Genomic DNA, 17,320 nt, shown 5'->3' with positions numbered 1-17,320 from the left:
GGCTAAGCATTGTAAGGATACAGACCCTACAGGGGTGTCAGCTTCCCTGTTTACAAAGTGGGACATCCCACACATTATCACTTTTATTGAGGAAGGGGTAACACTTGTTCTTTCCACGGAGCCCGTTCGTGATGATTGTACGTTCTACAGTGACATTAAGTGATGTATTCACGAACTCACTAATTTTTCCCTTATTCCCAGACGACTTCCTTCATAAAGATAAATACCCAAACAGACACAAGTATTATGTTGCAGAGCTCATCCATCAACTCACATTTCTTATTTTATTTCTGTTTTCCAGATTGAATTAAATAATTGAATGAACGGATGATACACAGACCCGTCAGTCAGACCTACAGCACATTCCTTTCCTCATTTCCTCTTTATTGTACCGTTCTTCTCTTTACTCTACAGATATGTCTCCATTTTCCATCCAGCCCAGACTGGGCGAGAGTCCGCAGTCAGGGGACCAGCAGGAAAGCGTCTTCAGTCCTACCGGCACTCAGTTTGACTTCAGCCCTTCCAACCTGGAGCAGTTACAGGAGGAAGATCAGGAGGCTTTCAGGTATTTACAGTGTTTGGATTTTCTCTTTAATAGTCCCCCTCCACCGGGGACACAAGAGAGGCAGTTGTTGTATATTGTACGACATGATGAGCAGCATTCATGGTTCTTGCATTAATGATAATGCAGATCCATTTTAGCACGCTTGCAGAAAACTGTACAACAGAGAGCAAGAGCGGACACTACATTTTTTTCATAGCAGCTGGACGCACGGACACGGAGATTACCAGGTTGTTATAGTTCTTGAAAGCGCCGTGCAACGAGCTACAGCCAAGTCACCACATCTAAAGGAAAAGTACACACGTGATAGAAAAACCAACAACCGATTCTTAAATAATCTGTAACAGTACACCAGCACAGATTTTGATTTTAAACCAGTGAATAAAATTAAAATAAAAGTCATATCCATCCAGTAGGATGGGACTGTACTAGAGGACATATACTGCACAAAAAATACCCCAGCAAAAAACAGAAAAACAACAGTGTAGAAGTTCAGACCTTTTTTATTATGAATTGCTGATCTCTGTTATGTCCACCTCTAGGGGCAAATAACAGGGGTAATAAGAGGGGTAATTTTCCCTTGGCTGCCAAATGTCAGCTGTAAGTACATGCTCAGTTGGAATTAATCAGGAGAGCACGAGAGAGGGCGTTAACGTAGGGTTGCAACTAACGATTATTTTCACGATCGATCAAACCGGGGGTCGTATTTGATTTAGTCTATAAAATGTCAGAAAATGATGAAAAATGCGTTTCAGCCCCAGGTGGTATATTAGATATTCAGTTTAATGTCATGGGAGACAAACAGAAGCAGCAAGTCTACACATTTGAGAAGATTGAACCTGTCTTTTTCTTTTTTCTTTTTTCTTTTTTGGCATTTTTGCTTAAAAAATGACTCAAATGACAAATGGATCATCAAAATAGTTGCAGATTAGTTCATCGTTTCAGTTCACACAGTAGGAGAGAATTACTGTATCAATTTTCTTCTTACTGTTTAATGCAGTAATTAAAGATTAACATGACAGCAGTGGTTGTAACAGCTTGTAAAACCCTCGATCAAGACCCAGTAAGCTTTTTTTTAAAAGCCTCTCTCCCCCCCGTCTTTGGTCGGCAGTAGGATGGAGGTGCAGTGTTCGGTGAGCTCGGCCGACGTCCAGAGCGAAGACGACCAGGGAGGTGAGGTGGAGTGTGAAGAAGACCCTCTGAACTGGCAGAGCCTGGTCAGTCGAGGCGTCCTGGCGAGCCTGACGCCGCAGGAGATCAAACGGCAGGAGGTCATCAACGGTAAGTCACGGACGCGTCGCGCGTTTTCCGAATGCGACGTACAGTAACGCTGTATTCCCCTCACGCCGTACGCTTTTCCTCGAACCGCCCCCAGAGCTGTTCTACACTGAGCGTGCCCACCTGCGGATGCTGAAGGTGCTGGACTGTGTTTTCTACCAGAGGCTGAACAGAGACGGTATCCTCCCCCCAGAGGACATCAGACACATCTTCATTAACCTGGAGGAAATCATTCAGCTGCATGGTAACGTCATTCACACACACACCCCACTACTCTCCACGCCGCACAGGGCCGAGCGCAAGTCAGAGAATTCAGCACCTCTGTGATTTTTCTCCCCTTCCTGCTTTCTCATCTCTTCATAACACCATTCACTAAAGCTTACATGAAATAAAAAAAGTGATCTGTAAACGTATTGTATCTGATCATCATGACTTAACCCAGGTTTTAAATCACCAATTGTAAGTCGTCAAACCTGATGATTACCTGTATAAATACAGTAACGTTTTCAATAGAAGCTGCCGAGTTTCTGTGTTTTTACGCTGTTACTTTAGGTAACTTAAGGTTATTTTAAGAGCCATGAGCTTGTTCTAAAGACGATAACTTAAGCAATTCAGCCAAAAAATTCCACTGTTTGTCATGTCGCAACCTCCTCATTACAGCAGCTGGGAAACAAATCAAAGTTACAAGACCAGATGTTGGAATCCAGCGACTTGAGGGGAAAAAAAAAAAAAAAGGAAAGCTGCACACTCTTAAGTCTGATGCTGATCAGTTACTGCATTTAAACTTATAAAGACTGAACTTTTTTACTGTGCCTATGTTTACAAAATTCTAAGGTGATTTTAAAAAACGAGCGACACCCATCTGTGGCATTGCTTCCCCTGATGTGCGAGGCCCCGTTTTTGTTGACAGTGTCCGCCAACCCCACCTAACTAATTTGCACGCTGAGATCTGATCGCAACGCAGGCGGAGTTTAGATAACGCGGATGCTCATTAATGCCAGTTGTAAATGCAAAGTCCCGTAGATCCGACGTCCTTATCCAGTACCGTACTATTGGTACCAGAGCTTTACTGACTGACCAAACGAGCCAGGATCAGGCTCAGCCCAGGAAGAAGTGGAAAGAGAAAGATTGGCACGACGTAGAGACAAACAGGATCTACTGTGCGTGCAAGGGGGCAGGTCGACGGGCCCACGACGGGTGGTAAGAAGAGCAATGACACCGTGAACCCTTTCAGAAAGGAACGGGGACTGGAAACATGGCGGAGTCCGACCAAAGGGAGGGGACATAATTAGAGAAAATTAGAGGAGGAGGAGGAGGCGGGGAGCTTGGATCTCAAGGAATCCAGATGAGTGGGACCTCCACAAGAGAAGGGTCACATGGGCTGGCACTAGGAAGTTTTGTAATTTGGATGTTTTTATTGTGTTTTTTAAGTGTTTTTTTTTTTTTTTTTTTTTGCATGACATTTCAGAAACGTGCTTTACCAATTTGTTGTCAATAAAGAAAGGATTGGTGCACGACCTTAACTGATGACAACAACGAGCCACTGATTGTTTCTATTTCAGAATTTCCTCTCACTGTGTTCCACAGTTTCTGTCACAGAGCAAATGACGGCAAGCAGGAAGAGGAGCGAGACATCGGTGATGGGTCAGATTGGAGAGGATCTCCTGGCATGGGTAGGTTTCTATTCGGGCAAATTTAAAGCTTCAGCACAGGCTACGGTTTAGTGTCGGCACACCTGAAACTTTGAGGAGAACTGAAAGTCAAGCCGATTACGAAAGGATTCCTTAGGCAGAGTGTTTTAGTACAAAATCCTGTGTCGTGGGGGTCTTATGTTAGGATTACCACATCCTAACCCAAGTACAAGGACAGTGTAGGGACAGTGCTCGTTGGTCATAAGAAAAAAAAACAAAAAACTCTAATTGAGTCAAAGTTAGCCTAAAAGTTTCGTTTTCATCTCTCTTAAAATTTACATGAACAACATAATAAAGATGCACCAAACTGCACAGTGCACATCCACTAATAATAATAATGCCACAGTACAACACGGTAGTAGGTTACAATCCATGCTAAATAAGTAAGAAAAACAAAAAAAGGGAAATAAAGGCCTGTATCTGATCAGGCAGAATTTGGGAATTTACAGTGCATCCATTGGAATTCAGATTTATAATAATAAAAAAACACGAAAATGGCCGAATATGTAATCTCATGTATGTATGTGTTGCTTCCAGTTCAGCGGGGAGGAAGAGGAGAAGATAAAAAGAGCGGTGGGAACTTTCTGTAGTAACCAGCCGTCTGCACTGGAGCTCATCAAGACCAAGCAGAAGAAAGACCAGAGGTTCAACTTATTCATGCAGGTCAGCGCAAGACAATGCACCGCAGTCTGTTGTCAGGGTGGGAGTTTTTTTTTTTTTGGCAAGAGAGTCATGATATTTCAGACAAACAGCAGACGATGACTCCTTTTTGACTGGGTTATTTTGCAAGACTGTACATGCAGATACAGTGAGTGTATTTTAACCCTGGAAGAGGTCGACTTCTCTACCTTTTCCCAGCATTTAAAAAAAAATCATTCCCTCTATAATAATAATGTGAAGAAATAGTCAGTATGAGAAAAGGAATTAATTGTGTATCCAAGGTCGAGAGTGAAGTTTCATGCTTAATTGTGTAATGCTGAATAATTTTACTCCATTGTAATACATAAAGGGCAATTAAAAAACAACTAATGTCATCACTGAAACTGAGTTTTCCTGAAAATGGTTACAGTGCTTCTTTTTTAATGTTATAACTATGTTAATAGGACTATTGGTTACCAGCCAGCACCGGTCTTCTTATTATTGATTATATATTTATATGTTGATTCATCTGAGGCCAGCTGGTAGGGAACTTCTATACGCTCATTTAGTCTTTACCTAAGGCTCAATGTCCTAAGTTTTGACCAAAAAAATTTCAAATTTTTTTTGTTTTTTTTTTTTTTTTTTTTTTTTTTTTTTCAATTTTTTTTTTTTTTTTTTTATTTTATTTCTTCCCAAACCCCTCCCTCATTGCAAGAAGACACAAATCACAATGAGCCCTAAATATAGGTTAGATATGTTAATCATTGTATATAGGTTATAAGGTTATCGACCCTCCTCATTCCGCCTTATCGTCTTCAGGAAGCTGAGAGCAACCGTCTGTGTCGCAGGCTGCAGCTCAAAGACATCATTCCCGTAGAAATGCAGAGATTGACCAAATACCCGCTCCTGCTGGACAATATTGCTAAGTACACAGGTAAAAAAAAAAAAAAAAAAAAAGGACTGCAAGCAAGTATCCAACTATTGTTTTGCTCATCACATTCCCCAAGGAGAGTGACAGATATTTGGGGTTTTATTTAATCACCAATTTTTTTGTTTTTGTTTATCTTCCCACAGAGGATGGTGAGGAGAGGGAAAAGGTGAAGAAGGCCGGCGAATGTTGCAAAAAGATCCTCAACTACGTCAACCAGGCTGTCAAAGAGGCAGAGAATAAACAGGTGAGGACATTAGACTCTTAGTAAAATATATGTCAATCAAGGTGAAAGCTATATTTATGTCTACACTGGAGGTTTGGGGATATTTTTTTTATTATTTCAAGGTTTGTTTGGTTTTTTTTTTTGTATTTTGCCGGTTTCCCAGTGGTTGGAAAGTATTTAACGAGCTGTGTTCTTTCTCGCCAGAGGCTAGAGGAGTATCAAAGAAGGTTGGATCTCTTGTCACTCAAACAGAGCGAAAACCCCGTGATCCTGGAGCTGAAGGTAAGAAAAATTTAAAAACAAACAGAACAAAAACAAATTAAACAACTGTTGTTAACTGTACATGAATGTGGGAGACACGGTAGTACAGAAGCTTTTATTCTGGACCAATATCCAGTCACGGCAGATGGCGAGATGTTGAGGTTATTGATGAGGCTTTGCTCTTTGTATTTGTATTTTTTTTTTTTTTTTAATGGAAGTTGATTCTTTTCCTGCAGAATCTGGACCTGACCAAGAGGAAGATGGTACATGAGGGACCTCTCTCCTGGAAAGTCAATAAAGACAAAACGATTGGTACATAAAGAAATCTGTGAATGCAGTATAAACTAAGAGGAGGACATGCAGATATTAAAGAAATATCAACTCCAGCAACAGTTAGCTTGAACGGCTAGTTTGGGTAGTTTGACCGAATGTTCGCAAGTGTCTGATCTTTAGCAAGTTTATTTTTTTCTTACACTATGAAATGAGTTGAAAGAGATGGCTGCCTAAGAGGAGAAACCTCTACAATGCAACAGCTCGGCTTGTGTCTGGGAGTAGCCTCCTCACCAGTGTCTTCCTTTCAGAGCTGTACACAATCCTCCTGGAGGACATTCTGGTTTTACTGCAGAAACAGGACGAGCGTCTGGTCCTCAAGTTCCACGGCAAGAATCTGGCCAGCGCCACTGACACCAAGCACATCTTCAGCCCCGTCATCAAACTCAACACTGTGCTGGTCCGTCCAGTGGCAACTGGTGAGAACCGCACGCACTTCAGAACGTTTTCAGTTCTGTATTTGTACTTTGGTATGTGCACTGAACCTTTTCTCTTTAGTGAATCAGGGATGGCAACTGTCAGTAAGTCCAACACTTTGGTCCAGACCAAAATATCTCAACAACCATTGGATGGATTACCGTGAAATTTTGTACAGACATTCATGTTCCCCTGAGGATGAATCCCGAGAATATCGGTGATTCCCTGACTTCCATCCTCACCTTGAGGTCGACAGTTTTGATTTTGAGTGAAATATCTTTCCAACTATTGTTGGAAATTCACCACAAATATCCACTGCGCCCATAGGAGGAATTTTAAGTCGCTTTGATGATGCCCTGACTTTTATTCTGGTGCCACCAGCAGGTCAAACTTTTCAAAGAGATTTTGCCAGTGAAATATCTCAATATACATTGCGGGAGATGGATTGGCACAAAATTTGCGTCATGGTACCTCGACAGTGACTTTTTACTTTGATGACTTTTCATGTAGCGCCACCATGGGGTCCACATCTGTGTTTTTTGTTTTTTTTTCTCTGTGGTTTATTGGATGGACTGCTGGGAAATTTGGTACACACATTCATGTTCCCAACAGGATGAAGTGTAATGACTTTTCTCTTAAATTTTCATCTTGCACAAACGTCAGGTCAAATTTTGCTCTGTGTTTAGTTCTAATTGGCGGATGTTTAGCATGCTAACACGCCAAGCTAAAACGGTGAGCTTTGTAAAAATTACCAGCTGAACATTGGCTCAAAGCACCGCTGTACCTAAGCACACCCTCACACAGCCACTAGCGCAGCTCTTTTGCTCTCTGAATGGTTTGCGTATGTCACGTTACTTGCTGTGTATACAGTCATCATTAATAATTCTGTACGTATATCTAACTATCGTGTAATGTGCGATAACCAGTGTTGCGTTTTTGTTCTCATCAGACAACAAGTCTTTCTTCGTGCTGTCCATGTCGGAAAACGGGGCTCAGATCTACGAGCTGATGGCTCAGACGGTGTCGGACCAGAGAACGTGAGTCTTGCACCACAGAACACGGCAGCACGTCACCTGTCTACCTGTTTGTCTCATCCTGCTGGATCACCTCTGTCTATCCAGGTGGCAGTGTCTGATCACACAACGCGCTGAGGCCATGAAGGCCAAACCTCACAACAGCGACACACCTCCAGCTCAGTCTGAGTGAGTCCACTGACGCTGCCGATTTGCTCACTGATGTTATCGTTAGATTTATTTATTTTATTTATTCATTTTCACTGTTTCCAATGGGGTTGTTTTTCAGTGCCGAGCGGGATGCTATTGAGATCATCAACCGTGGGATGCCCCGGCCGAGCAAAGATCCTAACGGGACATCCAGTGGAGGTATCCACTCGACAGGCGGCTTTGGTGGAATGAAAAGCTTAGTCGATTAATTATTCATTTTGGCATATTGGCATCAAAAGTTTGCTACGTTAGCTACTATAAGTTCCCGTTTGCAGTTTACCCATGAATGTAACAACAACAATCACTCGATTACTTTGATACTGAAGAAGACCATAAAAACGTGATGATTCTCAGGCCAAGTTCTGGAGTCATAATGAGCGTCTTTATTCTTTGGTTTCCAAGCAGGTTTCCCGAACAGTTATTTGTGATGGACAAAGGATAACGATGTCGTGGGGTCACAGTGTCGGTCACAGCAGCAGATGGAGCCGCAGCACTGGTTGCGACGCGCAGCTCGTGGAGGCAGTCTAGATATTTTAAGACCTTTAGCAACCGACTGACGCAATTTCCATCAAAATTCTTACTCCGGTACTCAAGCTTGACTTAGCTTGACTTAGCTTGACTTAGCTTGAGTCATAACTCAAGCTAAGTCAAGTTCATAGGTTCGTAAGTCAAATCTGAACACGCAGACGTGATACACATATTTTAAGTTCAGTGTGACGATCATTATCTCCGTTGTCCATCTTGAATGAATGTTAATAATACGAATTAATGTTGATAAGTGGGCCGAATCAGCGGGACAAACCACAACAACTAACTTCCCATTGCTTTTAGAGCACACACATGCACGTGTCCCTTTCGCCTGTCCCGAAAAAATAATTTCTCAAGCAAGACTGCACAAAAAAAAGTCATTTTCAGACATCACTGTGAGCTGTGGGAAAGTGTGACATTGTGGCATTGTTTCACTGTTTTCTAACAAACATCTGTTCTTTGAAATTTCCCCTCAGGCATCAATAAAGTCTCATCTTTACAGACTTAATTGAAAAATCCATGAAATTTGCATGAATATAATAATTAAAAACAGTTTTCACTTGGTGCCCTTTGGTGACTATCGAGCAAACTTTCTTTATATCCATCTGTTTCCTCAGCAGAATCTTTGAATTAGAAATGACATGTAGGTCAAAACATTCAACATCTTAGTTAGTTAAAATGCGTTGTTTTAAATGTTTTATTTTATTCCTAGGTACATTGTCTTCTTTTGATTTAGAATCTCAATGCATTCTAGATAAAGATGCCACCTCCTCTCCGGAAATTCAAACTCCACCGGCGAACATCAACCCCTTCGACGGCATGAAATCCGAGGACGAGGAAGAGGAGCTGGCCGTGGCGGACAGACGGGAGGAAGAGGAGGAGGATGAAGAAGTGGATGAGGCAGAGCTAGAGGCCTTCCTGGACGGGCAGCTGGCGGACAGACTGCCCTTCCTGCAGCAGGAAGGGTCGCGTCAGGGCATTGCCATTGAGAACCAAGAGCCCAGCGCCTTTGGCATACCCTCCTCCAAAGCTGAAGACGCTCTACGGACATGTAAGTTCCACGTTAAAGGGTCCGTTCACTCAAATTATAACAAAAACCAAAAGCATTTTCTCTTTTACCTGTAGCGGTATCCAGGCATACAGCATCTGTATTCTTGGCAGAGTGGAAAAGCCCATGAGATGACATTTCACAAACTAACACATTTTTTCCCCTTCTAGTGGCGATGCTGAAACAGGCTCTTTTTAACCACATGATGAGCAGAGAGGCAGAGGAGGAGAAAGAGGAGACAGAGCACAACAAGCAGAGGGGGGCCCCTGGGTGTCAGCTGAGCGCCTCCTTGCCCGGGAGCCCCGAGGGGCCTTCCGCCGCATGTGATGAGAGCCGAGCATCCACGAGTGCACAGAAGGACGAGCCACAGCCTCCCCCTGGCCACACGGGGCTGCCCGAGACAGCTGAGCGCAATGGTGAGGGAGTAGTTACACAGGTTTTCCGTGTGGATCTTTGCCTGTAACACTGAATAATTAAGAGTTAGTTTCTTATCCACAAAAAGTGTATACGTTGAACCGTTCCACCTGCCCTGCCTCTCCCTACAGGCGGTTTTGTGGTTCTGGACTTCAGCGCGGGCTCCGAGGAGGGCAGCACTGATGACGACGGGGGATTGGGAGGTGATGTGGGGATCGACATGAGGAAGCTGCTGTCCTCCTCCTCGCAGTCAGGGGGCGGCGGCCCCAACCTCAGCCGGCAGCTTATGACCCACCTACGCCTCCTACAGGCCGACCTGCAGTATCTGAAGGTACTGCACGCCTTACTGGTGGCCAGTCTTGATCCCCCAAGTCACTGGCTGCTTTTACATTAAAAAAGAGCGGAGTTGCATACATTCACAAAACCTAGAAGTGGCGGGAAACCCTAGCTGCAGGTAGTTGGTCCTCCAGTGTCAAACCTAATAATGAATATTTGCTCGTCTTAACCAGACACGGACGGTCTGATGATGAATGAGATCAGTGAGGAGCATGTGATCCATTTCCTGGACTGGTAATCAAATCTGGGAATATTTAGCATGTGTGCTTGTGTTTCTGCGTGTGCCTGTGGGATTTTCATAACTTTAAAAATGTTAGACGATAAATTATCAACATGTATGGTACCGTCAGCTGCGTAGTTTGCGGGCGCCACTGCCGACAGATTTGCCCCCTCCTCGTAGCTTATTTCTGACGGGGTTGACGTCACGAAGTTGAGTCCGCGCGCACACAGTTACCAATTCGTCACAGCGGTTTATTGATCCATTGGCCCGGATTTCCTCGCCTGCGGGCTCAGTAGCTCACCGCTAAGCTGCCTGGAAACTGTTTTAAATCTAAAATTAAATACTGAAAGATTCCCATGTTACCACTGGAACGAGGAAACCGTCTGTGCTGCTGGAAACAAGGTACACACTCACCAGAGTGTAATGTTAGTGTAATGTATGTTACTAGTACCCGTACTGACGACAAAAGACTCTACCTTTGCAGCAGTGAAAGCCCGATAGTGCTGTGGTTGGGTGTGGCGAGCCTCATGTGGGTGTATTAACGAATAAAGAAGTCTCTCTGTTTACAGCTGCTTCGATATTTGCCCGTTAGTAATTCCCATCCCATAAATCTACATCAAGAGAACATTGTTCACAGTTTTGCTGACTCATGCACCGGTCCCTGCACTTTAACCCACGAAGTGTAAATGATGTGTCTCCAGGAGGTGGAAATGAAGTTCAACGAGCTGCGACAAACACACAGCGACACGGCTACTGACTCAGACGACAACAACGGTGCGTTTCGCTTCATCTTTTGTACATCTACCCCGGGTCTCAAGCACTTTGTCTCTAACGTTCTCCTTGTTTTTTTTTTTTTTTTCAGATGGGATTCAGTGACGACAGACTTCCCGCTCTCTCGGTCGTGTGAGCCACGTTCACCCCACGATCGCTTTCTTCTGGACCAGTCCTCAACCACTGAACGGCGGCGTTGCTCAACAATGGAGGCCTAGTGTCTCGTCTCCCACTTCAGGCACATATGACAACCCGTGGCAGACTTTATTCATCACGATCATTAAATCCATCATTAACTCCAAATCCTTGGACCGGCAGGGGCCGATTTGGTCCTGTGAGGAGACACTATGGAATGACCTGAGGATGATTCCGTCACTTTTTGCTATGGTAATAATAATCGACTGCATAAATTATCTAAACACTGGATATGTGAAATGGAAAAGGGCGAGTCAAGAGTGTGAAGTCACGCGGGTGCAGAGCAGAGGAAGCGTTCAGAACCGAAAAGGGACGTGAAAGACTGCGACGGTGACCAGAATGACTCTCTGAGGATTAAAGTAGATGGACTTGTTCAGGACTCAGAGGCACTGCTGTAAGCTCGACGTAAATGTCTGCAATAAGAGATGAGCAAAACCTCACGCCACACCCTTGGATATGCTTAAAGATACACCTCCTTATTTTGTAAGTGCTGAATCTCCCCTCAACACGCTGATTGTGTTTTTTAAATCCAGCAACATTGAGGAGGAACAGCAAGCCTGACTGCGGCTAAAAAAATCACCCACTTGCACCTCTGAATCTCACTACTCAACACGTTACATATATATCTTTTGTTTAATTCATTCATAAACAGAAAAGTAAAAAAGACAGGTTGTGGTTTTCGGGGGATTTCCTTGCTAAAATGATTTTTACAGCTAACACCAGCTGGGTGCAGTCCCTACATTTCTGTTTCGGTTCGTATTAAACGAGGTACAACGTGTTAATTACTGAGCCTCGGAGGTGCCGGTGAGTGTCCGTTCAACTTTGGACAGAGCCTGGCCAGCTAACGCACCGGCATGAGATTATGCTGCACTCACGCAATATTGGCAGAACGGGGAGAAGAGGAAAACCTCGTGTTGTTCCGGCCTCCGGAGCGTTCTAGCCCTGTAGTCACAACAGATAAATATCCTAAGTTAGCTTCTTTTCTTGTGTCACATTTGTAGCCGTTTGTTAACGGGTGAGCTGTTACTGAGATGGACCTGCAGGCGATGGATGCTCTGCCGCCATGTTGCCGTCAGTTTGTTGGCATGTCTGTTGTTCTTTTCACCCAGTGGGAGACATTGTAGCCCCCACACACACACACACACACACACACTTGGCTGCTCTTGGTCGACCTTGTTATTATCACACTCTCAGAAAGGAGGAATTATATTCATATTTCTCAAAAATGCGAACTCTTCCCGCAGGCACCTGAGATGATGCCGCTAAAGATACGGCTGGAAGAGGCTCGTACGTGCAACGTCCTCACTTCTTGTTCGGGTCGATAGGATGAGCATCATTTGGGGAAATAGGCTCAGATTTCCAAAGAATAACTGTCCGACGTGCAAGGCCACGGCCTCTGACAGCTACAGTAGCTACCGTTTGTTTACCGGTTGTCCTCTTGGTCGGACTGCCTGAGCAAATAGCATACGAACATAATGCTGTTTTAGCATCTGGCTTCAAAGCGCCCGATTTTAAACCTCCTGCACGGCTTCAGTGTAGCATAGTATGGCAAACAAATGAAGATGGTGTAATGTTGAAATCGTGGCCCCACTCAGTCTGCGCTCGACCAGATTTCAGCCACACTCAACATGTCTCGGCAGCAGGTAAACAAACGATACAGAGGGGCGAACAGACAGATGGAGGTAGACCTGGAACGTGCTTGTGTTTTAAGGAATCTCCGTTGTTCAAACGGAGCGCCCTGTACGCTGAGCGAGGCAGAGCAGTGAAAAACAGCGGCTAAGAAAAAGAAATGTTCGCATTTGGGTTTAACTGCTGGTGTTTTTCTGGTGGCCAGTGCAAGTAAGAGCACATCACACCATATAACAGAGTCAGGCTTTTCAGAATGTGTGCACAGGTGAATTTGAATGAACTGAACTTTATCGGAGGATTTATTTTCCCGTGGTATTCCAGACTTTCCCTTCTTACTCCCGCTGGCGTCCATGATAGTGTGCAGAGCGAGTTGGTTGACTGACTCGAGTGCAGTCTTTCCCCTCGAACACAAAAAAAAAACCCAATTGAATCTGTGTTCTCCCGGGATACTGTGAGGAAGTTTTCCTTCAGGATCCGGCAGCAGGCGATTCATCAAAGTCGTCCCCAGCTTCGAACACCAACCTGTTAAACGTTCCTTGGCCTTTAGGTACAAGCCACCAAGGTTCACTCCTCAGCGCTCTGCACTTCACTTTCACGGTTTGGACTGAAAAGACTCAAATAATCACTGGCCACTAGACTGCATAGATGACATACGGCTTCGATTTTTGGATGAAATGTAAAATAAAAATAAAAATTTAAAAAAAAATTTAAAAATTTTTAAAATTTTTAAAAATTAAAAAGAAAAGACTAACCTGAAAAGTATATATATATAAACAAAAAGGATTGTAATGGATTGTTTTTAAATGTCAAAGAATATAATGTACAATTATGGCTGTATATCAAATGTTTTGAGTATTGTTTTTTTTTTTTTTTTTTACACAATGCAGGCATTTAATGTTTTAACACAAACTACTTTAATCGAGGGTAAACTAACCGTGCAGCATCCCTTTGTTTCACAAATGTTCTTTTCGAAATGCTGTTTTTTTTATTACATTGCTATTAACCCAGTTAACATGTTTGCTGTCTTTGTTGAGGAAAAAAAAAAGATGAGGCCGGCCGAGGATGTTTTTTTGTTGAAAAGAGGGAAAGACGGGGAAAAGAAAACAGGGGCAGAGAGTTGAGTTTGGGAACAAAAAAAACGGCTCCAAACCTCATTGGAGATGAGGGCTCAGCTGTAGTGTACAAGTATGTAAAAGCAGGAAACACCTCGAGCAGGAAAATAAATTCAAAGTAGACACAGGAAGAGTCCACTCTGCAGGTTTCTGAAAAAAAAAAGTCATAACAGAATTCTGTTTTCCCCAAAAAAAGGGGGCAAAAAAGGGGTTGAAGTTAAAAAAATATTTTCCCTTTGCCTGCTGTAGGCATCAATGTTCTTGGGTTTGATTTCAGGCTGTCTGGAGATGTTACACACTTGGGGAATTCCTTTTTTTTTTTGACGGTCGATTGTTCATGCAGGAGGTTGTTGAGTCTTTTTTTTTTTTTTTTTTTTTCGTGGAGTGTCAATCACCGTCACCACTGCTCGCTGCAGTTAATCAGGAAGCTCATCGACTCATTATGAGCAAATGTTGATTTTTTTTTTTTTTGGCAAAAACTTAAATGGACTTCAATGAATTAACATTTTTAATTGGTTCATCCATCCATGTCATACGGGTTATCCAGGTCCAGGAAGCATGAATTGAATTGATTATACCACTAAAAATTATTGTCATGTACTTCTGGGAATTATAGTAATGAAACCTTTTTTATTTGTACAGCGCTTTTAAAGGCACTCAGCGATGCTCTACGTGGATAAACGTTTTAGCAAAAAGCAGGAAAAACACAGATTTAGAAGTAGGTGGGTGAAAAGGAACAAATGCAGTAAAACAGAAAAAGTTAAAGGAGGAACTCTCATATAAAAGCATCGGTGAAAGGAGCTGAGCATTGGTTCAAACCAGGTTCAGAAAGGTGAGCTTTGAGGGCTTCTTCAAAGCAGGGGAGACTTAAACATGTATCTTTGTTTCACAAAGTCCTGTCTATGTATTTTTTTTTTTTTTTAATTTTTGTTTCGTTGCGCTTTTTTCCCGTGAAATACCGGATAGCTTCGCCCCTTCAGGCCTCTGTCGGTGTGGTCGCACACCAATGACATTTGGCCCCACGGCTCCAGTGAGTATTTAAAGCAGCAGCACGGTGTGTGTTAGGGATTAATTAAAAATAACAACTACAGTGCCCATGTTCATTGTAATGAAGAAACATGTATGGATGTAGCAGAATGACATTAAATCACCACTTAAGTAACAAACTGCAGCACTTGGTTACTTCTGTGTCTTTTAATACAAAACTTTGTTTCACAAAAGCTTCATTTTAACACATAAACTGTTACCGTCCAGAGCATCGGTTCTTTTACAGCTACTTAATTACAGATTCTGTTCCAGCTAAAAACATGTTATTGTAAAAAATACCGCACAAGTGAATACGGGTTTGGTGGATTGAGGTAAAGTTAGGCTGTGGCAATAAAAAAAAAAATGTGAATCACGTATTCATTCCTCCTAGAGTGGATCTGGCATGTACACACTAGGGCATCAGCACCTTTCACACAGACATCTTGTGCTTTCAAATCCATGTTGTGTAAAGGCTGACACAGTGACTGAAAAAAGTGACTCAGACCGTACATCCCTCCCTAAACTGTGTTCACTGACCCCTCGCGTTTGTTTGGGGATTCGGGCCGCAAGTGCTTCTGCTACATACACAACTAGAATGGCGCTCAGGAGAGCGCAGACCTCCGCCAGGGCTAATGTCAAACAACGTACACCAGACCAGACAACAAAAAAAAATCTGCCCCCGAAACTTCATGGTCTGCTCCCTGGCCGACGTCCCATCCCTTCCACCAGGTTTGGTGCAAAGCGGTTCGGTACTTTCAGCTTAATCCTGCTGAAAAATAAATAAACAAACAGACACTGGCGTAAACAAAAAGTCCCTGGCGGAGGTAACTATTTAAGCCTTAGCTGAACTCTGCTTCCTAGTTCTGGGCTATTTTTGCACATGAATCTCGGCGAAAACAATGCTCCATAGAAAACCAGAACATTTACAAAGCGCGGTCGGTAAGCGGGGGTTACAAAGGAGAAAAACAGCTGGACGCGTGTTTTCTTTTATCCGGAGCATTTGGAGTTGAGGCCAGTGCCGAAAGGTGCTACATTTTGACCGTGGGCATATCACTGTTATTTACTGTCCTAAGTCTAAGTCTAAGTCCTAACATTAGGCCATGACTAATATGATTAGTGCCTTGACCGCAGCAGTATTGTTGGAGTCTCTCGCGATCACAGAGACCCTGTTGCCTTGTTTCACAACCGGGGAGTTGCTTCTCTAGAGGACAGAGGTGATTCCCCTTTTATTGTACTTAAAGGGGCGCGCCGCCGCTTTTTCACGGGAATGTCAGCTGACTTATTGTGAGGGGTACTGCTCAGCCTGTGGGAAAGGGTTGAAGAAGGCCACATTCACACGGACTTGAGCCCTGCCTGACTAAAAAAAACCCCAAACAAACAGTGGAACCTGGCTCGACTTCTGCTGCAACGCGACGTTCATCCGGAAAGACGCCGTGCTGGCCAGCCACATACTGTACGCGCAAGTGTACATTCCTAGTCGATTGCTTTATTTTCTGTTTCTTTACCTCGTGGCGGTCGTGAGAAAAGATAAAATGGCTGCCGCCGTAACAACTTTCCAGAGTTGTGAAATCCTGCCTGTGAGTAATGCAAACCGTGGCGTGGTGTCGGGCCTTCTGACGAGCTTAAACGCATTAACCTGTAAGTCAAAGCGGACGTCCTGAATCACATTTCACTGTCTCGCCGATACCTTTAAACAGCTCGCCCTCACCAACGCAGGCCCCTGCGTGTGTTTTGACGCGCGGCCGCCTTCGGTCTGACTGCCCGCTAACGCCCTCCGTGGCTCAGCGGGAGTTTTCCGAAGTCTAAGAAAATAACCCTGATGATGTTTCTCAGGGTTAGGTCTGCTTGGGCTTTGAGAGTTCAGATGTTTACCAGGCAAGGGGGGTCCACTGAAAGACACTATCGAGGTGCATTATGGGAAATGTAGGCTTTGCCTAAACTGGGAACTAAAAGCTAGGACTAAATCAGTGGAGTACGCCTTTTAAAGAGTCTGTACTCCTTTTGAAAAAAAAAACACATCATTATGCCTAGTTACGTGTTATCGTTAGGCGACCTCTTGTGGTGGCAGCAGTCATTACAGGAACAAATGGAGGGGGTCAGGTGACGCTGTATAAAGAGCAGCACAGTCCGCATGGGGAGGAGGTCGGGGTGGATGGATGGGTAAACAAAACCCAGGAATTTGTCCTGTTGACACGGGACACCGCCGTTTGTTTCCCGTTTCCCCAGCCAATAGTCATCATTGTTTCTTTTGACCATGACCGTTCCACGACCTGAACTGCCTGTTTATTGTTGTAACCATGATGATGATGATGGTCCTCTAACCTTAGGGATGCGCTTATTTTAACCCAAACCACGATCTTTCCACACACCTAACTGAGTTGTTTTCTTGCGCCTAAACCCAGCCAAACAATGACTGTTCCATAAGCTTAACCGCGTTTATTATTGTGACCCTGACAGCGAGGGCCTGGTACGCCTGCCGCCGCAGG

The 17,320-nt window shown here is 43.8% G+C and overlaps 1 protein-coding gene across 2 annotated transcripts in view; it reads left to right on the top strand.

The window, feature by feature from the left end:
* Positions 1–12,187, top strand: part of LOC120802681 (rho guanine nucleotide exchange factor 12-like) — a 42,139-nt gene extending 29,952 nt beyond the window's left edge. The window contains exons 21-38 of one of the 2 annotated variants that reach the window (XM_040150753.1): positions 415–565; positions 1,677–1,843; positions 1,938–2,084; positions 3,428–3,513; positions 4,069–4,194; positions 4,990–5,104; positions 5,245–5,345; positions 5,529–5,606; positions 5,822–5,897; positions 6,167–6,334; positions 7,282–7,369; positions 7,454–7,534; positions 7,635–7,714; positions 8,838–9,134; positions 9,302–9,547; positions 9,677–9,876; positions 10,803–10,875; positions 10,964–12,187. In XM_040150753.1, coding sequence (XP_040006687.1) covers positions 415–565; positions 1,677–1,843; positions 1,938–2,084; positions 3,428–3,513; positions 4,069–4,194; positions 4,990–5,104; positions 5,245–5,345; positions 5,529–5,606; positions 5,822–5,897; positions 6,167–6,334; positions 7,282–7,369; positions 7,454–7,534; positions 7,635–7,714; positions 8,838–9,134; positions 9,302–9,547; positions 9,677–9,876; positions 10,803–10,875; positions 10,964–10,977 — 2,294 coding nt within the window. In that variant the 3' untranslated portion in view covers positions 10,978–12,187. Of the gene's footprint in view, positions 1–414; positions 566–1,673; positions 1,844–1,937; positions 2,085–3,427; positions 3,514–4,068; positions 4,195–4,989; positions 5,105–5,244; positions 5,346–5,528; positions 5,607–5,821; positions 5,898–6,166; positions 6,335–7,281; positions 7,370–7,453; positions 7,535–7,634; positions 7,715–8,837; positions 9,135–9,301; positions 9,548–9,676; positions 9,877–10,802; positions 10,876–10,963 lie in introns of both variants that reach the window. The other variant, XM_040150752.1, reaches the window with a different exon arrangement.
* Positions 12,188–17,320: the final 5,133 nt, after the last annotated feature.

The sequence above is a fragment of the Xiphias gladius genome, chromosome 17, assembly GCF_016859285.1.
Source record: "Xiphias gladius isolate SHS-SW01 ecotype Sanya breed wild chromosome 17, ASM1685928v1, whole genome shotgun sequence".
Lineage (NCBI taxonomy): Eukaryota > Metazoa > Chordata > Actinopteri > Istiophoriformes > Xiphiidae > Xiphias > Xiphias gladius.
This window is presented reverse-complemented; position numbering and strand designations above follow the sequence as displayed.